Below are 22,261 nucleotides of genomic sequence, written 5' to 3'. Positions count from 1 at the left end.
TACTATAAATTTGTTATTATTATCGATGAATCTGTACCCTTTGGTTCCAGTTTCGTATCCCATGAATCTTAATCTCCTGGATACGTTTTCTCCCTTTCTCCTCAATTGTTTAGGTATGTGCACGTCTGCAGTAACTCCAAATATGTGCATGTGTGCTAATTTAGGTTTTCTATTGTACATCACCTCATATGGTGTCTTATTCACAATACTGGACCATGTTCTATTTTGAGTGTAATTTGAATAATGTAAGGCTTCTGACCAAAATTGTTTGCCTAAACCAGCATCCTCTAATGTGCATCTAATCATGGTTTGTAGTGTGGAGTTCTTTCTCTCTGCAATCCCATTTTGAAATGCAGAAAATGGATTGGACGTGAAATGTAGCATCCCTCTGTCCTTTAACCATTGGGAGAATTCTTTAGACATGAATTCACATCCCCTATCTGTCATAATTTGTTTTATTCTGATATTATGTTGTGTTTCTATGCGTTTGTAGAATTCCTTAAATTTCTGAAAGGTTTCACCCTTGTGCTTTAATGTGTAAACAAAACCATAGCGACTGTAATCATCCACTATTGTTAGGAAGTAACGTTTTCTATAGGTAATTGATGGAGTTAATGGACCAACTAAGTCCATATGTACCAAATCAAAAATATTGTTAGTTGATCTGTTAGATTTTTTTGGTCTGGGACTGGTTTTTAGTTTGGTGGATTTACATACTGAGCATTCTAAATAATTTTCACAATTTTTTATTTTTACACCTTCTGCGTGTTCAGTCATTTTTTGTACTACAGGAAAGCTTGCATGTCCTAACTTCCTATGTAAGATGTGAGCACACTCATCATGAATTGGTTTACCTATTTTTGGTTTCTTCTCATTGTGTGTATTTTTGTTATCATGAGTTATTTTACATTCATCATTGTCACTGTTACTGACATTTTCATCATCTGCTTCAATACAATCTTCCATATTTGAATCTATGTTATGTAACCATCTTTCCTTGGTTATCAGATAGGGTAGACCCCCTTTTATCATCACAGTGCCTACATTTGTTTTGTTCTTTTCTATAGTTGCTTTCCCCTTTGAGAAAACTATATTGATGTCAGATTCTCTGCTTAGTTTTATAGCACTTAGTATGTTGTGAGGTATTTCTGGGATTAATAATACCCCCTCTATTTTCCCTAAACCAGGCAAGGTCACATTTCCTCTGCCTAATACTTGAACCTTTTCTTGATTAGCTACCTTTATCACAAATTTATCTTCTGTAAATGAAGATAATATACTTTTGTTGTTAGTGGTGTGATTTGTTGCACCAGAATCAATAAGCCAATTATTGTTCTCATCTTGTTGTGTTTTGGTGCTGTCTTGTTTATTTAGCCCATTTAGTGACCCAGATTTTCTCTCTTTTGAATTTTCTCTACCCCCTCTACTTTCTCTGTAGTTTGGTGGACTTCTATATTTGTGTCTATCTGTGGAAGATTGTCTGTAATTGTATTTGCTCCTATATTCTGGCCTATGTCTCTCCCTTGGGACTTTGGTACAGTCTCTTCTACTGTGTTCCCTGGATCCACAATTGTGGCATCTAAAGGCCTCATTATATTTATCTTGAAAGACTACTTTCCTAAAAGATTTGTGTTCTGTTTGGTTACTGGAGCGATTTTTTCTTGAATTGTCTTCTGCTATCAATTTGTTAGATAGACTTTCTATTGATAAATATCCCAAATTAATGGTATCTAAGTGTGACATAAAGCTATCCCATGATGGATCAAGTGAATTGATAATAACACTTTTCATAGTTTGATCTGAAATCACTTCCCCCCTCAATTGCAGCTCAGCTCTTATTTTGTTTAGATTTATCAAATGTTCACTTATAGAAACCCCTGGTTTCACTCTAGAAGAAAAGAAATCCTTAGACATTCTTGTGGTTGTGGCTACGCTATCGCTGTGAAATAGATTAAACATGCATTGAATTATTTCTGATACAGTTAGGTTTGGTTTGATGCTATGATACATTGCAGGAGACACGCTAGATATTGTCAGAAAAAATGCTCTATGGTGTAAGCAATCTATTTTTAAAGTCCAAGGTCTTCTTGGGGGACTGGTGATAAAAAACATTAGGTTTTCTTTCATAAAGGCAACCTGAAGTTGCTGATACCACTCTTGCAAATTAATGCCATCAATTCTAAGTTTTGGAAAATCGCTAGGTAAGTCCCCAGTATTATTATCCCCACTACTTACAACGGAGGGTAGTCCATGGTCTCGTAAGTGTTGAAAGTCACAGGATGGAGTGGGTATGCTGTGCATTAGTCTGAGTGGTTTTTCTTCATCATAATGTCTTCTGTAGTTCTCTGAATGCATCTGCGCATGTGCATAGTTTGTATTTCTGTCGAAGTTGTCATAGGGAGCCTTTGTCGCTGCAGTTTCTTCGTAAGGTTCTTCCTCCGACGATTCGGTCTCCATTTCTATCTTGATCTTCTTGCCGATGGCTGATGCTTGCTTCTTTTCGCCAAAGCCGCTCCGCTTGAAGCTCTCCACCTCCGGAACCGTCTGCGGTGTGGGAAAAAAACTGCAGGGTCCTCTGGGCTCAGGTGTCGTCATCCTTTCTGTACGAGTTGAATTGGATATGTTCTGGTTTTTCTTTTTGCTTGCTTGTCTTTTTACTTTTAGGTCATTGGCTTCCGTTGATTTTTTCGCCATTTTTAAATTTGGATCAGAAGTTCTAAATAGTTGTTTCTTTATCGCTTCAACTTTCAGTTCAATAGATGTTTCTTTTGTGTCCGTGTTTGATCCTTCTGAAGAATAAAGGTTTTCTTTACTATTTTTTGTACTGTTTGATTCTTTTCGCGCCAGAGATTTTGAATGGTGTATCGTGATTGGCTCTGCTTTGCTTGTCTCAGTGGCCGGTTGAAGACAAGATGGCTGCCATTCGAAATTTTGAGCGGGATCTCTGTTCTTTCTTCTCGTTATTTTCTCTTTTATAGATGGGTTGCTCACCGTCTTTGTTTCTTTGAATTCAGCTGTCTCGATGCTATTTTCTCTCGCTGCTTCGTTTTCTTTCAAGAAGTTTTGAAGGTTCGCGATGAGATCGTAGTCATCCTTTTGTATTTTTATTATTCTCAGTATCTCTGATCTGAGATCGTTGTTTTCTATTTCTTTCTTATACATGTTTATTTTATTGAGTCAATTAACCATCCTCTGCTACCAGCTTGTTGCAATATTTTCAGGATCAGACTCAATAAAGATAATAGAAGTTAGAGATTTAAATATATCTCTTTTTATTCATAATAGGCATTCTATATTCGCTGAATATTCAAGATAGAAGCAAGGAAAATGGGGAGGATGGCTCCTTTTATATACAAGGGGCGGAGCCAGGAATGGGAGTGGTAAAATATGAATACATTAAAGCTCAAGTAATAAGTTAACCCCTGATGTTCCATATATACATTATTTACACATTAGAGAATAAGGCATTTACATCTGACAACTCCATTTTGGTTTCTCTAAACTGGATTTGGGGTAGGAGTCTAAAGGAACAAATGAACTGCTATGTAGTAATGTGTCTCTGAATTTGATCAAACTCAGTTTTTACATAAGAGTAGTTGGCATGCTATTTTGTTATTATTATTTGTTGTGAACAGTGATTCACTGGTCCAGTAGCCCAAGATGAAATAGCCATGGAGGGCAGTAACCAGTAATTAAATGGGAGGGTATGTTCCTACCATGGGGAACAGTATCTGGAAGGGAGACATTTTTCTACAATACAGTAAAATGAAGAAAAGTAGGCAAACTAGACATCACCACTTGATCCATCACAAGTTAGAACAGTATTTTTTAATCTTGCCAACTTTAAGATGTTTGGACTTCAACATCCAGAATCTTGCATCTAGCAATGAAAAATGCTGATTTAGAGAATACTACCTCTTAAGTTTGACAGGAAAACACATGGACAGCTGAAGTTAAGTAGAGGATGAGAATGTTGTCTTTTGTTATAAAAAGAGCCTGTATTACAAGATAGTTGATAAGAAAACTTTAAACATACCAATTTACTTCATGATGAAGTATGGTCCTAAATTGTAGCTTTGGCTTCATTCAGAAATATATTATGTATCTAGTTCTAAGAATGATATGAATGTTACTGAAATGATTTTGTTCTCATTGTGTTTACATAGTTAATTAATCCAAAATTAGAGGGAGTTTTGCATTTATAATGACTACATTTGTTTCTTGCAGATTTATTACCGAAGATGATGAAGAATGGTTTGACAGAAATTTTGGTAGAGTAATTGAAGAACATGTGGATCCAAACTTAGTACCACAAGTTCCAGCTGAACCATATTTTGTTGATTTTTTGCGGGATATGCCTGAGCCAACAGGTGAAGAACCAGAAGATTATGTGTTTGAAGCACCCAAAATTTATGAAGCGGTATTTACATAGATTTTGATTTTTATATCTTTTCTTGAGTCTAGGGTGGATAATTGCAAAAATATAATGAATAGAGTTACATAAAATTGAAATCCATAGTTGAAAACTGCATGAAGTGTACCCATTACATTCCAGCATAATAAATATTTGCAATAATTCTCTATAATGTTCAAGATTAACGCCAATTGCACGTGGTACTTCCAAACATAGAAAAAGTTCCAATAAAGGAGAATATTTGTAGCTCAGGGTTGAAATGAGGAGTCCTTGGTGCTCTCTGAGCTTGCTTGTTTTCTTGCAAACTTTTCATTATCCTAACTAGGTAACATCATCAGTGCTCCAGAGCCACAGGTTGCTGACCCCTGAACTAGGTAATATCTTCAGTGGAGTTTAGAGGATGTCAGTGTTCTTCTGTTTATAATGGCTTCAAGCGTGGATGCGTAATATAAGGGTCTTGTGATGGGTCAGCTGTGAGTCATCAGTGAGTCTTGTGATGGGTCTTGTGATAAGGAAATTACATCAGGTCATTGGGAGGTGAACTGCTGGTGGGGGGGTTGCGTGGGTTGCTTAAGGGTTAGTGCTGTTTCTGGTTGGTGTAGTTGATTTGGATTCTGAGGGGTTCATAGACTGGTTGTAGATCAATGTGTCTGTTGATGGAATTTCTTGTGGAGTGTGATTAGTCTATATTCCCTTGTGTTAGTAAACACAAGTGATACTGAAGAATAATTAGAATGTGCTGGATGTCACCTACAACCATTGCCTCCTCACCAGTCACCTATTTTTCCAAAAAATTAGGCTAAGAAAGAAACATTTTTTTTTTGCTTGAACAAACTCGTGATAAAATGGATGGTAATGCTCCAAAAGATCATCTTATTAATAAACAAAGGGTCTGAGCTTCTTTTTCCTAGTTTTCTTGGTGACAGAATGTAAAGCTTGTTTTCTCAAAACAAGCATTCTTAGCCATAGAAACCACAGAAAGTAATAGAGTAGAGAATACAGAAAAATTGAGATGAGCAGTGTGCTGGAAAATAGTACAGAAATATATCAACTTCATTATTTTATTATTTATTAAGCATATTTGTAAGTTGCCACCAACAAAAAAGCTGTCATGGCTCATACAGAAATATGATCTCAAGAGTAACCTAATTTTCACAATCTTTCTTATGATTTACACTTATGATGCACTTAAACTACAAGAAATGTCAGGATAGAAATTGTGTAGTGGCTATGTTCAGGAAGCTGTCATAGAGAAGAGCAATTATTAGAAAGGAACGTGCAGGTTGAAAATCCAACTAGTGCAAACCCAAGGTTAATTGACGCAGGCCAGCTATTATAGCTAAAAAGGCGATAGCCAGTGGAATAAGACAGATGCAAACATGAATAAAGAGGTTACTGTACATGGTATAAGAGTGTGCTGCCTACAGCACTGGAACAAGAGAGAGAAGATATCAGGGTTTACAAAATGCAATCAAGTAATTAGGGAAGGAAAGTTATTTTAATAAAGTTTGTGTCTAGAAAACCAATGTGGGTACCTGCCTGATTTCTCTGCATTTATGTGATGACATTTCTATAATTAATATTATTATAATAACTATAATTAGATTATACATATTATAACAAATATTATCCTGTGATATATTGTATAATTGAATAAATTATATCATGTCTGACTTTACTTTTTGGTAGTATGTTCTCTCTCCCCCACCCATCCCTTCCATTCAATCATGTGCAATTGTTGGAGAATGCCTGAACAGGTCCATGCAGTTTCTTGGCAAGGTTTTTCAGATGTGGTTTGCCATTGCTGCCACCCTAAGACTAACAGAAAGTGACTGGCTCAAGGTCACGCCACCGCCTTAACCTTTACATCAGGGGTGAAATTCAGCAGGTTCTGACAGGTTCTGGAGAACTGATAGCAGAAATTTTGAGCAGTTCGGAGAACCAGTAGTGGAAATTTTAATTGAAATACCACCTCTGACTGGCCCCAGAGTGGGGTGGGAATGGGGATTTTGCAGTATCCTTCCCCTGGAGTGGGGTGGGGATGGATATTTTGCAGTATCCTTCCCCTGCCACGTCCACCAAGCCGCACCATGCCCACCAAGCCATGCCCACAGAACCACTGGTAAAAAAAAATTGGATTTGACCACTGCTTTACATTATATTTACCTTTCTTTAATCTTTTAATTTAATTTGTTAAATGTTAAAAATGTTAATTTTTTGAAACAGATTATTAATCTCACCACCATACACAATAGCCTCTTTATCTATGCTTATATCTGTCTTATCTGACATGCTTATTTAAGGTAACCTCCTATCTAGGCTTTTGTTTGTTGATTTTGTTTGTTTGTGTAGGTTTAAATTCTTTGGGGAAAGACTTTTTTTTTTCAATTTTAGTGATTTGTTGATTGCAATGGTCGCTATTTTTTTTTAAAAAAAAATAAATGGTAGTTTTAACATTCTTATTATCTTTACCATTAGGTTCCATCTTTTGAATTTTTATCTGATAAATTACAGTTCTACCAAAGACAATATAATGAAAATGTTCGAGGTGGATTGCTTGATCTGGTGTTTTTCAAAGATGCTATCACACATCTTGTTAAGGTTTGTGTCTTTAACTCTAAATGTAAACTTCATTTCAAATCATTCATTTGGATTATGCCGATTCTACATTTTATCAATTTCAGCAAAAGTAAATAATGTAAATAAATGAAAGCCAATTATTAAGAATTCAAAAACTAATAGTGTTTTTTAACGTGATGGTGGTATGAAGGAAGTGATAATGATAATGATGTTTTTAGCCTTACAGATATGTTGATACAGACTATCCTCCTGATTTGCCATTACTGGGAAAACTCTTTCATGTAGGTGACCATGTAATGGAAATTATTAGCTCTCCTAGAAACACTGTTTTGAAGGGCTGCATATTATTTTAAGGAATTAATTAATTTGTTAGATATAAAGGTTAATGTGGTATTTAATTTTGATTATGGTATCAATTAAAGATTATTAGGTCTATATTTTACCCGCAGAAAAGCTATAGAATTACCTATAAAACTCAAAGGGACATAAAAGCAATTCTGTAGTGCAGAGTTTCTCAACCCCTGGGCCATGGACCGGTGCTGGGCTATGGCCTGTTAGGAACTGGGCCACACAGCTAAAGGTGAGTGGCAGGTGAGTGAGTGAAATAAAAACAATTGCCCCCAGTCTGTGGAAAAATTGTCTTCCACAAAACTGGTTCCTGGCGCCAAATGGTTGAGAACCACTGCTGTGGAGGAGACTTCAGTGTGGGATTTTGTAAATACTGTATATGCATTGGAATTGTATAATAAAATTTATCTATTGCTTTTTACAACACAATTCAGAGAAAGTTTCTATGAAGTTCCTTTGAGATATATAAATTCACACAGAGTTGTACACCAGGGTTGGGTTCTACTTACCTTTACTACCGGTTCGCAATGGGGCTGCGCGCATATGCTCTCTTTGCTCGCTCACTTGCGGGCTTTTCTGCGCATGCGCAGAAGCTTCTGCGCATGCACAGAAGCGTTCTGATGACTTTGGGATCGGTGGGCGGAGCCTCCCACCAGTTTTACTACTGGTTCTATAGAACTGGTGCGAACTGGGGGCAACCCACCACTGATGTACACCATCCTCAAAGAAGAATATTTTTTATCTTCTTTTCATTGCTTGGAAAAGATCTATTAAAAACTGACAAAATTCCTTTTCTTAAAAAATAAATCTTCAGCGTAATGTAGTAGCTAGGACAGGAGAGACTAAGGCTTGAATCCATTCTTGGCTGAGGAAACTAACTGGGTGACTTTAAGCCAGTCATACTCCTAGTCCCACCTACTCCTCACGTTTGTTTTGAAACTAAAATGAAGTTCAAATTTTATTTCCCTATCACACATCCTGAAGAAAAGAATATAAATCCAACGAAAACAAAATAAAATAAAATCTTTAAAAATAGGCTTAGGCTATGATTCAACTTTTCCATCCTTATGCAATGAGTTTAGCATACACTGCATGTCCTTCTTTTCTTTTAATATTGTAGATCTCCCGAATAATTCGGACAGCGTGTGGAAATGCTTTACTTGTAGGAGTTGGTGGTTCTGGAAAACAGAGTCTTTCTAGGCTTGCTTCTTTTATAGCTGGATACAGAATCTTTCAGATAACTTTAACAAGGTCAGAAACATTTACTTAACCAAAATGATTGAGTTTCCATACAGAATTAGAGCTTCTATTTGTAATGAAGGTAGGAGTGGTGCAGTTATCTAGAGGAGGAGCTCTTGTCTCACAATCAGGAGGCTGTGAGTTCGATCCTAGGTAGAGACAGATATTTCTCTGTCTGGACACAATGAGAATATATCTGCTGAACAAAACTCCACACTGGTGACAGGAAGGACATCTGGCCAGTAAACACTCTGCTAGTTCCATTCAGTTGCCCAGACTCCATACCGCAAGGGATTATGGGGTCATTAAAAGATTATGATGATTTGTGATGAAGGTAGAAGGTATTTACGTGTATTCAGGACCACTGTTACAATATTAATGATTACATGCTCTACTATTGAGTCATATTAAACCACATATTTTAAAAAATGACAAAACTGAGGAAAGAATTTCTAGGCACGTGGAGGAATTCTTGTTCTGCCCTCTGCTTATAATACATCTTTTCAAATAGCACTTGGCATGATACTTATAAAAGACTAGGTATGACTGGAAGTTCTTTCTCAGATGCCTATCCCAGATCTTTGGGAAGGACTTCACAGGTAGATAAAAATGCCAAATGCAATCTGGCTGACTGTGCAACCAACTATAATGTAAGAGTTACAATATATTAAACTATAATATTTATATGCCATTTAGTGATAAACAAAAAATTAATTTCATTTGTGATGACACTCAAATTAACAAATATACAGAATTTCTTTTATTCTTGAATTCTTTTAACTGCATTGATACTTTGCATATGATATTTTTTTACTGGCATTCTTATAATGCAGAAAAATCATTACATTTTAAATTAATCACATTGATATGATTAATGATTGATAATAACTCAACCTATTTAAGGTTAGAATTTGGCATATATTTTGAGGCTATGTTGCAGGGTTAAGTATTATAAAGCATCAGTGAGACAATGTGGTCAGTAGATGTGAGTTATAGTTCAAACAGAATGATAATATAACTAATATAACTGTTGGTTCACAGCTGATTCATGATGGCATTGTGTCTAATTTATACAAAGATAACCTTAATTTCTTCTAAGATGGTGAAAAGATTTTGCATAAAAATATCCTGGAATTATCAATAGCTCACAATGGAGAAGCTACTTGGATAAGCAGCGAAACATTTCAAAAAAAAAAAAAAAAAAGCTCCAGTTACTCAACTCTACTGGATGACGGAGAATCTTCGTAGATATCCTGGAACCAAGTTTAATTTTAAATTTGGCTTATTTTTAACACATAATCCAATTCCACATCCTTTTCTTTGTTTACATTCCATTTGAACAAATTATATCTTTCAGTTGTTATAGTCCAGTCCTGGCAGCCATCCCAAACAGCTTTCCTTTTTTAGCTATTGAATCAGATGTGCCTTTATGTATTAAGAGCTTAAATGCATTTTGTTTCTTTCCCACACTTTGACATTAATATGTGGGCAATGAAGAGCATAAACTTTAAGAACAATACTTTTTCTCATTTTTGCTTGAGTGGTTTCAGAAGTTCCATTTCAGTAACACTCCCCAATAAAATATGCAACAAAATGTTTTTGTGGATATAAGTCCTAAAGGGAGCATTTCTAGTTGCATATGGAAGTCTTCTCACCTCCCATACCTGCTTTAATGATTTCATATTTGCTAAACTTATACCTGAAGAATTTGTACTGCAGGTTAAATTTGCTTGTTGGTTTGGTTTCTCCTCTCAGGTCCTACAATGTGACCAATCTAACAGATGATTTAAAGAATTTATATAGAGTTGCTGGCGCTGAGGGAAAAGGAATCACATTTATTTTCACAGACAATGAAATAAAAGATGAAGCATTTCTTGAATATCTTAATAATCTGCTTTCCTCCGGAGAGGTTAGGATTTCAAATCACTATAGATGTTGCTGTTATGCTGATTATTACATTTTTACTTATGGTTAAATAAGCTTCACCTTGATTAAGACCCTGATACGATGATTCATAAAACAAAAAATTACACCTCTGAATCACTTTGGAAGTTGCTGGGTTTTATTCAAAAGCTACTTTTATTGTATTCATTTGAAAAACTGAAATTTAATTTATTCATTGATAGTAATCTGATAGTAATCATAAAGTGGTATGACCTTTTTTGTCTCACAAGAAATACATATGGAAGCAATAGACCTTTATAAGAGAATGAAACCTAGTAAATCTTTAGCTGACCAGTACCCGTTTTTTTCCAGCGGAGTATATTTGTTATAACTTATTATTATTCATTTATCATCTAAATAAAGTTAATATTCTAGAATCTTCAATATTTTGAACTAGCTGTAAGCATCGGAAAGAATAAAATCCCAAGCCCAAAAGACAATGTGCAACATTTTGAATACTGTGGGCTTGAATATCTATGCTTCATTATTTCTTGACATATATTTTTATAAATACATTAGTGAACCTCAGTTACTTATGAATTATAACCTGAAGCCAATGTCTCCCGAATTAGGAGAGTCTTGGAATCTATAAATTAAAAACTGTGGTATTTTAATAATATTCATAAATGTCTTTTTTCTCTGATTTTTGCTTTTCCTGATAAGATCTCCAATTTATTTCCTCGAGATGAACTGGATGAAATAACTCAAGGACTTATATCTGTAATGAAAAAAGAGCTGGCACGAGTTCCCCCAACTTTTGATAATCTTTATGAATATTTTATATCACGGTCAAGGAAAAACCTCCATGTAGTACTCTGCTTTTCTCCTGTGAGTTTCCTTTAAATATATATTTAGACAACCAGTGACCCATTAGGTCATCATTTCAGAGACATCTCCTTGCCTAAACAGATAAGCAGAATGATCATGGGCAGGCAAAAAAGCAGTGGGAACGGGAGCAACTTCTGACTTACTGTTGGCTTTCTCATTGACTTCCCTCGTAGGAAGTTGGCAGGGAACATTGGAAATGATAATCACGGGATTATGGCTGACCATATCATCAGGATGGTGCTAAAATAGCCATATCCTCAATAGGGTTGAAATGCACTTACCTTTGCTAATGGATTGCAAATGTGAGCACACGCACCTCTTCCACGCATGCACAGAGCCTTCTGCTCATGAGCAGAGGGTAAAAAATGGGACGTGATGACATCCGGGCGGGTGGGCAGAGCGTCCCGCCACCAGCCATACTGGATCGTGCAAGCCGGATAGATCCAGCTGGATTTCACCACTGATCCTCAACAGATTTCAATCTTATGGGACTAATGGTTCCCAGACTTTTAATGCATTAAGTCAACCCGTTTAAGGTATAGGTGGTCCACAATTTACGACTACAATTGAGCCCAAAATTTCCATTGCTAAGCAAGGCAGTTAAGTGAGTTGTATCCCATTTTATGAATGTTATTGCCACAATTGTTAAGCCAATCACTACAGTTGTTAAGCGACTCTGGCTACCCTTGTTGCACTTTGCTTGTTGGAAGCCAGCTGTGAAGTTAGAAGTCATAAATACATGCCAGTTGCTAAGCACCCGGATTTGTTCAAGTGACCATGGGGATGCTGCAAGGGTCATAAATGTGAAACGTAGTCGTAAATCACATTTTTCAGTGCCATTGTAACTTCGAACGATCACTAAATGAATGCTTGTAAGTTGAGGACTATATGTTATTTCAAAAACTTTTGCCCTATGATGCACGTTACCCAATTGAAAATTGCAAACAGGAGAGTTTTAGTAGTGTGTGAGTTTGTGTGTATGTGTGTGTGTGTGTATTTATTAAGGGATTGCAGGATCGTAAATAGGGATTTATTGTTTTTTGTCATTCTAAAACCACTGAGAAATTCTAATAATTTATAAGTAAGATTTTTTTTTTAAAAAAAAAGTAAAGTTCTAAAGAAATCTGTATTATCCTGCAAGTTTAATTCTACAGTCATTTTTGTGGGCTTGTTTCTACTAAGTTAAAATAGACTGCTGTATATATAAAGTACAGAATAAAATTGGGATATGCAACCCAATTCTGTACATGCTATTTGGAAGTAAGTGCCACTCCCAAATAGCACACACAGAAGTTTAAAGTAAAATTCAGAAGTATTTCCTTTCTTAAGATTACAAATAATATTCTAGACCTATTTATTCCAGATCTAGACATAGCACGGCATTTATGTTGTATGGCAATATTCAACATAAATCTGCATTTTTTTAAAAAAAAAATACCTACAAGCATTGTTAGAATTGTGTTTCTAATATTTTGTTCCTCTCTTAAATGATTTAATCAGCAATTACTATTTATTATAATTAACAGCTTACATTCTAAAATACTTATATTAAAATATGAAAGATTTCATAGGAGCCTTTATTCTCCTCTCTCCAATGAGATTTTATGATATTATAGATCTTGTGCAGATTGGTTCGTATTTATACCAAGCAATAATGTGATTTCCTTGGAATGTTATATGAACATAGTTAACATGAATATCCTTAGTGCCTTATAAATTAACACATTGTTTATTGTGGTTAATCCATAGATTTAACACAGTGTATGAACCTAGACTATGTGTATAGTCCCAGCATTTTTTATATGAAACAATATTGCACTTGAAACTGTATATAAGTCAGACAGCCGATAAGTTTAATAAATCATGATGATGATGATTATCATCATCATCTGCTATATTTCCCATAAATATATTTCATTGATATGTCACTTTTTGTCCATTTCTTACTTTTGCTAGGTTGGTGAGAAATTTCGTGCACGGTCTTTGAAGTTTCCTGGTCTTATATCTGGATGTACTATGGATTGGTTTACTCAGTGGCCCAAGGAAGCCCTGGTTGCTGTGTCACAATATTTTCTGTCAGGTTTCAATATTGTCTGTTCTGCTGAAGTTAAAGCTCATGTGGTAGAAACTATGGGCATCTTTCATGATCTAGTGTCAGAAAGCTGTGACAATTATTTTCAAAGGTAGTATATTTAACCATGTATAATTCTGTAATAACTTTTTTAAAAATAGATAGCTTTATATACCTAAAAACCATTTTGCAATTTAATCTCAACATGATTTATAAATTTGAAAGAATTTTAAAGGTCATCTAGTCCAACCTCTTGATCAAGGCAGGATCTATAATAGCATCACTGATAGATCAATATCCAGCTTCTGTTTGAAGAATTCTAATGAAAGAAAATTCACCACATCATGTGGCTGCTGTAAATAACATCACTAATATATAGTAAAAAGCTTAGAAGCCTCCATTGCCTTATTTTTCTATGTCAGTTGCCACCCTTGCAAAGCAAAATATACTTACAATTCAACAGCAACCCTGTCACACTGTGACAATTGATAAACTGAGATGTAACAGAAAACTATATATAGAACCATTATTTTGGTTTGAGGGAAAACATGATTATTTTACAAACTTTACTTCATAAATTACTGTTTAGAACTGCGATTCATATATGTAATATAATAATCTAATACCCTAGGTTGTATCTTGAGATCATTATAGTTAAATGGCATTTAAATCTAAAGAGGTATCACAATTGTAAATTACAGATATCGCCGAAGAGCTCATGTCACCCCCAAATCTTATCTTTCTTTCATCAATGGCTACAAAGAAGTTTATGCTGAAAAACTGTTCAGCATTAACGAACAAGCTGAGCGTATGAATATAGGTAAGTACAAGTCAAAGATTTTATTTTCTCAATTCTTTTACTATGTCATCATATATCAATATATTCAGAAGTGAGCCTCAGCTGGACTTGTTTTCAAAAACATAAGATTATATCTTACTCTTCTCTACTAATCGATTTTAAAATTGCAAATGGATCAGTTGTTCTGTTCCTATAATTGTTTATTACTTTGGGGGAGTTAATTCTTATTCTTATTCTTGTGTAACTATCCTGGAAATACTTGTTATGAAAAGTAGGATGTAAATCAATATAACAGTTAATTGTACATAATGATTGATTCATTATGTGCCATTAAGTTGAAGTCAAGACTTAGCAAAAGATAGATGCACTCAATTACAGCAGTGATGGATACACCAATGTTTCTCAACCTTGTCAACTTTAAGAGCTGTGGTGGCGCAGTGGTTAGAAAGCAGTACTGCAGGCTATTTCTGCTGTCTGCCAGCTGCCTGCAGTTTAGCAGTTCAAATCTCACCAGACTCAAGGTTGACTCAGCCTTTCATACTTCCGAGGTGGGTAAAATGAGGACCCAAATTGTTGGGGGCAATATGCTGACTCTGTAAACCACTTAGAGAGGCATGTAAAGCACTGTGAAGCGATATATAAGTGTCATTGCTTTTGTTATGGGTGGACTTCAACTCCCAGAATTCCCAGCTGTGACATGTTGATAGAGAAACACTGGGATACACTATAAAAAGCTCTGAAGGGCCAGGTAGGGAAGATCATGTTGGAGAAAGTTTTAAGTGTTAACACTGACTTAATGGTACATAATCAATCAAAGAAAGTGAATGAATAAAGACTGAATTACAAAACATGATATTAAAAAAAATCAGTGAATGGATTAAATAGATGGGATTAAATTACGGTTAAATTGAATTGATGAGATCCTCAAAACAGATGAAAAGTTTGAACAAGAGGCACACTATGAAGAGCTGTTTGATTGTTGTGAACTCAAGCAGCATTTTGTTGTGAAATCTGAGATAGAAAGATATGAGGTAATTTATTCGATAGCATTGGTATTAAATAGGTTTAGCTTTAGTAACTTTTGTTTTTTCAATCACCTATTTATTTTCTTCAGTTTACTTTTTCTTTACTCTTACTACTTTTTGTACTTTACACTATGTTGCTTACCCTGAAAAGGAATAGCAAAGTAGATATAGATTGATAAGATTTGTTTAGCCGAGCTCTCTGGAGATCTGAATCTACTTCTAAATCCTAGTCCAGAGGTCAGACATATACCCACCTTTTAGTGGAAGATGTTGGCATTTTATGTTCATAATATTGCCTTAATACAAAATAGAACTATAAATGATTGCCAACTTCATCTGGATTTTGACCATTGTTATAGGGCTTGCTAAACTAATGGAGGCTAGTGAATCTGTTGCTAAACTCTCTCAGGACCTGGCAGTAAAAGAAAAGGAATTGGCATTGGCTTCTGTAAAAGCAGACAAAGTAAGTATAAGCACACATTAGAACATCGCTCATGGATTTTTATTTGTTTGGCCTGTGTTTTTAAGCAAATATGTTGGCACCTTCTGAATCAATCCATATTTTTTCCCCACTGCTCAAAAATATGCACTTTAGAATCTGCAATAGTTGGAAGTTCACTAAAGCCTAATACCATCTATTCATGTTGTTATTCTTCTTTTTATACTGTACAGCTTCAGAATTCAGACAAACACTCAAAACTGATCTGATGACATATTTCCTTGATCCCTTCCCATAATGATTATTTTAACTGTTATAACTGGGTTAAGTCTATTTATTTATTTATGGTAATTGATTAAATCCTAGTCTAGTTCATAAACTCAAGGCACTTTAGAACAGTTAAGCTGAAAATAAAATCACAAAATCTAGCACCATACACAATATATTATGTTAAGATCATAAACACCTAAAACACATAAAAACGAACAAACAGTTGTCTAGCCATACAGTTACCGGTTGAAATGGTTGTAGTGGCCTTCCAAAAGGAAAGTACAGTGGGGGCTATATTACTCTATGCTTTTAGGTGACCCATAATGTCAATGAAACTGATTAATCTATCTTTCTGTGATAGCATGGTCCCTGTTCTCATCAAAAAGTCATGCTAAGGCATTAATTTAAAAAAATTAGAAAATAGTTAATTGAGCCAGTTACTACCAATATTTAATCCTCCATTCTTCTCTATTTTAGGCAGTGTTGAATGAGGACGATTTTTAGATTCTTTTCATTCTAACCCAACAGAGATCTCTTTTTCAAAGGTGAAAATCCCAGGAACCAGAATAAAGCAATCAGTTTTACCTTGGAACCATACATCTTCATATTGAAAAGTTGGAGCTGATTTCTAGAAACATTTTTGTCTGACTTGCATTGGTATATGCCCTTTCCTTTTGGCTATGTGCTCAGACTGTGTGCTTAGCAAACAAATATTTACATATATCCTCAGGCAGAAAACTGCACAGCTCTCTACAATTTCCCATTAAAAAGGCAGGGTTGGATGAAAGTGATGTTTAGGGAATGGGAAAAAGGACTGATAACAAAAGGGATATACAACCTGGTAAAAGAAGTCAGTAAGGATGGAGTCAAGAAAACTAAAGCAGAGAAAGAGATGCATTGAGAAAAACTACAAGATATAAATAAAACATTTTTCCAGAGTGTCAAAATATGATTCAAGGCATTTGTTGCTCTAGTACATGGGGAAGGTAGAGAATAATATAGGAAACATGGATAAGGAGGAAATGCTTTGTGCTGTCTTTGCATCCCATTTACCCCAGAAGAAATTCTTCTTAACGTGCCTGAGGAAAGGAGGGATGCACAGTCCAGAATCAAGAAGGGTATATTAAGAGCCTACCTTGCTACCTAAAAAAAAAAATGCAAGTCTCCAAATTTTTTGCAAGTCCTTTCCAACTATGATTTTATGAAGTGATCCTTTGCTTCTTTACCTTGATTGGCTTCCTTGATTTATGTCTTTGCCTTCTTATTTGTAGTTTCAGTGTCATTTTCTGGTTCATGAGGCTTCCCGCCATTGAGTCTGGACACATTGCCTTACCTTGATTTTAAGCTTTCTGACTCACTAATTCCAGCAGACTTTTATCCTTAACTAGAACATGCACTGAAAATGGATGGGTTGAACCTCTTGGCTCTCCAAAGCCATTCAGTAGTTTTAAATCATTTTAAAACAAAATACTTGCAGTATCACTAACTGATGAAGAAATTACTGTTTTTTTATTTTCTTCCTTCCTTCCTGCAAATTATTTTCCACTGAGTGAAAAAAGAGAAGAATGATTTTTTTTTATTTAAAGTTTTTTTTTCTAGGTTTGCTTTTAATAATAAGGTGACAAGTAAATGTTTTTTTGATAGGTTATGCATCAATTAATTAACTGTGTTCAAGAATTACAGGCTTAATAGGTGTTATTTTCCATCTACCACATATACACTATTCTTCAATAGGAAGGAACTTACCCTACTGATATTGTGCTGAAAATGACAGCTTATTTAGTGCATTGTTTCCTGCCAAGTTCTTCCTGTTTCTGGAACTGTGTGCTTGAGAATGAAGAGGCAAGGAAGACTAGGGAGTTCCTAATGTCAGTCATACTATAGCTTTGGCCTTTACCATTCTAAATTTCAGATATTTGCTACAGGGGTGGATCGCTTGCGCAGATAACTTCTGATGACATCCGGGTCAGTGGGCGGAGCCTCCCGCCGGTTTTACTATCGGTTCTTGCAAACCAGTCTGAACTGGGGGCAACCCACCACTGATTTGCTCTGTAAATGATAATGCATCCTTTTCAAAAATGTTACATTAGGTGCTGGCAGAAGTGACTGTAAGTGCTGAGGCTTCAGCTAAAGTGAAGAATGAAGTTCAAGGGGTAAAAGACAAAGCCCAGAAGATTGTAGATGAAATTGACTCAGAAAAAGTGGTAGCGGAGGCAAAGCTGGAGGCAGCCAGACCAGCCTTAGAAGAAGCTGAAGCTGCTTTGAATGTGAGTGGCGCTTAGCCTTGCGAATGAAATGTGCAATATAAAAAATGCAGCTTGTGTAATTCTTCTGTAAATTTATGGTGAGAAACTAGAGAATGTTATCTTAATTCAAAATAGTTTCCAGGTAAGTTTAAATTACCTGCTGTTACCAAATTGCATTACCTTTTTGTCACATACAGTACTTGTTTATTTGAGAGGCGCTATTTACCATCTTGATTATAGCAGTTTTAATGGTTGGTAAAATTAGTGTCTCCCTATTTCAAATTCCCAATGTCCTTTTTGACAGCTGAAATAGGAGTTAAATGTCGAAGAGTAAAGTTTCTTAGTAATTTTATAAAATATTAGTCAAATACTAGTCATATATTTTAGCACGCCTGATGACTCCATGTTTAAATACCTGAATTGAAACAACATTCAGTAGGGCTGAGCTTCACATATTACATCAAACCCATAGGCTACTGCTGCCGCTATTTAAGGAAGCACAACCTATCAGCACCAACGCCCATTGTGTTTACCAATTTGTTTGTAATTGCGGAGATAATTACATCGGCAGAACTGATAGGTGCTTGGCTTTCAGAATGAAGGAGCATTTTCTGAAATGGGTCCAGACAGCTTTGGGTAATCCAACAACAACAGCAAATCATGGCCATAAAATGCCTTCTTCGGCCATTGCGAGACACTTACTAGCTACTGGCCACCAGGTGGATCCAAACTCTGTGTTTAAAATTTGTGCCATAGGAACTCTCATTTTTTGCTTTTTGCCAAAGCGGTTGCCATTAATCGATTGACACCTCCCTTGTGCATGCAGAAACAGCTGTATGTCAATCTACACCTCCTGTGGCTTGAGGTTTGTCATTAGTTGCTTCCCTGCACACGTTATAGGCTTAATTAATGCTCTTGCTAGATCTTATATTTCAGGCTGATTTTAACCACGTTATTGTAATGTTGGTACTGATGAGTCAATACGAAATGCTTGCATCTACGGCTGTTTGTCTTTTAACTGTATTGTTTTTAAAAAATATTTTAAAAAATATTGTTTTTAAAAAATATTTTTTTCCCTAGACTATCAAACCTGCAGACATTGCAACAGTTCGGAAACTTGCCAAGCCACCTCATCTGATTATGAGAATCATGGATTGTTGTCTATTGCTATTCCAAAAGAAAATTGATCCAGTTACCATGGATCCAGAAAGGCCTTGCTTAAAACCATCCTGGAGTGAATCATTAAAAGTAAGCAATATTTCCAAGCACTTTTAATATATTTTTTAAATCTATGGTTGAAATCTCATAAAATCAGACGGCTGGAATGGAACTTGAAGGTCTTCTAGTCCAACCCCCTGCCCAAGGCAAGAGTTCTTATAGCAGTAACAGAGTTGGAAGGGATCTTGGAGGTCATCTAGTCCAACCCCCTGCTCACGCAGGAGACCTATACTAGGGATTCGAACCGCCGAACTGCCGGCCTTTCTGATTGACAAGCTCAGCTTCTTAGCCACTGAGCCACCTAGCCAGGCTTCTTATACTATTTCAGACAAATGGTTGTCCAATATTTTCTTGAAAACCTCCAGTGTGTAACAAAGCTGTAGCACAGTTGTAGAAGAGGGAGTCCTCAGTTTTCAAAGTTTGCCTTCTTTAGCCAAAAACACAATATACTAATCTAAAGTTCCTGATTCTCACAAATGTTTTGTTTTTAAGTATAATGTTTACAGCAAAAAAAAACCATTATTTAATGAGAAGAATTTCCTTTCCTTTTCTCCTGGTCCATTTGATCCATATGTTCCATATGCAATATTTATTTTTGGATTTGATCCTCATTTATCCAGAATTGACCAAATCACATCAACATACTTTCTTGTACTGGCTTTTTACTTTTGTATTCAATTCAGATGTATTGTCCTCTGTCCTTCATAACCTTCTCTTTTCTTAAGTAATAATTGCACAATACCACAAGCGCCAGAAAAAGTTAGTTAGTTTTACCTCAAGCACGTACATGCTAACGTACACACACAGAGACACACTATGCCAGTGTTATTTGAATTAATTTTTTTAAGAAGTTTTTTTTTTCTTCTGTTCAGTTGTGTCTGGTTCCCAGAGACTGCCTAGACAAATCTCTGCAGTTTTCTTGGCTAGGGTTTTCAGAAATGGTTTGTCATTTCCTCCTTTCTCAGGCTGAGAGAAAATGAAAGGCCCACAATTACACAAATCCCAGTGGTGGGATTCAATTTTTTTCACTACCGGCTCTGTGGGCATGACTTGGTGGGCGTGGCATGGCTTGGTGGGCGTGGCTTGGTGGCCTGGCAGGGGAATGATAATGTAAAATCTCCATTCCCTCCCCACTCCAGGAGAAGGTTATTGCAAAATCCCTATTTCCTCCCAATCAGCTGGGACTGGGCAGGCAGAGAATAGATGAGGACAGGGCCAGTCAGAGGTGGTATTTATCAGTTCCCCAAACTACTCAAAGTTTCTGCTACCGGTTCTCCAGAACTGGTCAGAACCTGCTGAATACCACCTCTGCTCAGTTGGCTTTGAGTCTAAGGCAGGACTAGAACTTGTGGTCTCCCAGTTTCTAGCCTGGTACTATTACGTCAAACTAGCTCTCTTTAAGAAGGTAATCAACAATTATATGATTTGGGTTACTCATATATTATATAATTAGCATTTCTCAAATATATTCGATCCAATAACATTTTACACTTCATCTGTTTGCTTCCCCTGTTTCCTTAGGACAGTTCTTTAATCCTTCGTTTCAGCCATGTTCATAATTATAAAATCTCTTCCTCATCCCACCCCACAGTTGTGGAGCTTGTTGTTCCTCAAAACCTCGTATAATAAAATCACAGATAAATAAACTGAGAATAGGTATCTGAATCAGCCAGAAAAAGTCTTTTGAAACATTCCACATATTAACCTTTCTTACTCCATAATTTCAGTAATGAAACTAACAATGGTGTTAAATGTTTTGAGACTTGTTTAAAGAAAGAAGATTTTTTTTTATTTAGAGAGGAGATGGGCTCAGAAAACTATTATATCTGGAAATGTGGTAAAGAAAAACATTAAATTTATAGGCAATGATGCTTTGTGTTTTCCCCCTGGTTTTTTTTTTTACAGCTAATGAGTGGACCATTTCTCCAGAGTCTCCAACAGTTTGCCAAGGATATGATCAATGAAGAGATGGTTGAATTATTGCAGCCTTATTTTCAAATGGAGGATTATACTTTTGAGAATGGCAAAAAAGTCTGTGGTAATGTGGCAGGGCTACTTTCTTGGACCCTGGCCATGGCAACATTTTACGGCATAAACAGAGATGTATTGCCTCTTAAGGTAAAATAACAAGATTTCTAGTTAATGAGAAGAAATCTATTACAGATTCGTATTATCATTTCTGTCTGCACAGAATAATTACAGAGACATCAAGTATCTCATCTACTTTTAGTTTCAGAGACTTTGTAACAAATAATTTAAGTACCCAGGTAGCTCCATAGAAATCAGACCATATACTATGTAGTGACAAAACAGCACTTGGATACAAAGTGATTTGGACCTGCATATGCCACTATTATGAAAGGATATTCTAGGCTGTAAGACTAGTAAATAGTCAGCTACCCAAAGGCCCAGTCATCTCTTGTTGTATCTTCAAATTTTCACCTTAGTTTTCCTTTACATAGAAGATAAGAATCAAAGCAGCATTTTCTGAGATTGAAGGGTTACTTAGATCGTAACTACCTACTAAATTACTTGCATCTTATCCCCCACTTTATAGAAAAATATAGGAAAAACATATCTACAATGACTAATTGTTTGATTATGGGCCATCAAGTCATTTTCAGTTTCTAGCAATCACAAAGATGGATTTTTTTCCATGACAACCTATCCCTAATCTGGTCTTTCATCTCTTCCAATGTTTCACCTATCATTACTGTAACTGAGTCCATCCACCTTACTGCTGGTTATTATCTTTTTTCTCTTTCCTTCGACCTTTCCCAATATTAAAGTCTTTTCCAGATGGCTATATCTTTATGTGTTGAAAAGAAGATAATTTGAGC

The 22,261-nt window shown here is 35.8% G+C and overlaps 1 protein-coding gene across 1 annotated transcript in view; it reads left to right on the top strand.

Annotated features, from left to right (window-relative positions):
• DNAH8 (dynein axonemal heavy chain 8) overlaps positions 1–22,261 on the top strand; it is a 131,023-nt gene that overhangs the window by 72,754 nt on the left and 36,008 nt on the right. The window contains exons 56-66 of the mRNA XM_070949873.1: positions 4,228–4,420; positions 6,893–7,015; positions 8,463–8,593; positions 10,337–10,490; positions 11,189–11,353; positions 13,310–13,536; positions 14,126–14,244; positions 15,608–15,711; positions 18,048–18,224; positions 19,284–19,451; positions 21,327–21,539. Coding sequence (XP_070805974.1) covers positions 4,228–4,420; positions 6,893–7,015; positions 8,463–8,593; positions 10,337–10,490; positions 11,189–11,353; positions 13,310–13,536; positions 14,126–14,244; positions 15,608–15,711; positions 18,048–18,224; positions 19,284–19,451; positions 21,327–21,539 — 1,774 coding nt within the window. The remainder of the gene's footprint in view (positions 1–4,227; positions 4,421–6,892; positions 7,016–8,462; positions 8,594–10,336; positions 10,491–11,188; positions 11,354–13,309; positions 13,537–14,125; positions 14,245–15,607; positions 15,712–18,047; positions 18,225–19,283; positions 19,452–21,326; positions 21,540–22,261) is intronic.

This window comes from Pituophis catenifer, unplaced genomic scaffold (genome assembly GCF_029215685.1).
Source record: "Pituophis catenifer annectens isolate HBS135680 unplaced genomic scaffold, rPitCat1.0.hap2 SCAF_1, whole genome shotgun sequence".
Lineage (NCBI taxonomy): Eukaryota > Metazoa > Chordata > Lepidosauria > Squamata > Colubridae > Pituophis > Pituophis catenifer.
The sequence above is the reverse complement of the archived record's forward strand: the minus strand, read 5'-3'. Positions and strand labels throughout refer to the sequence as shown.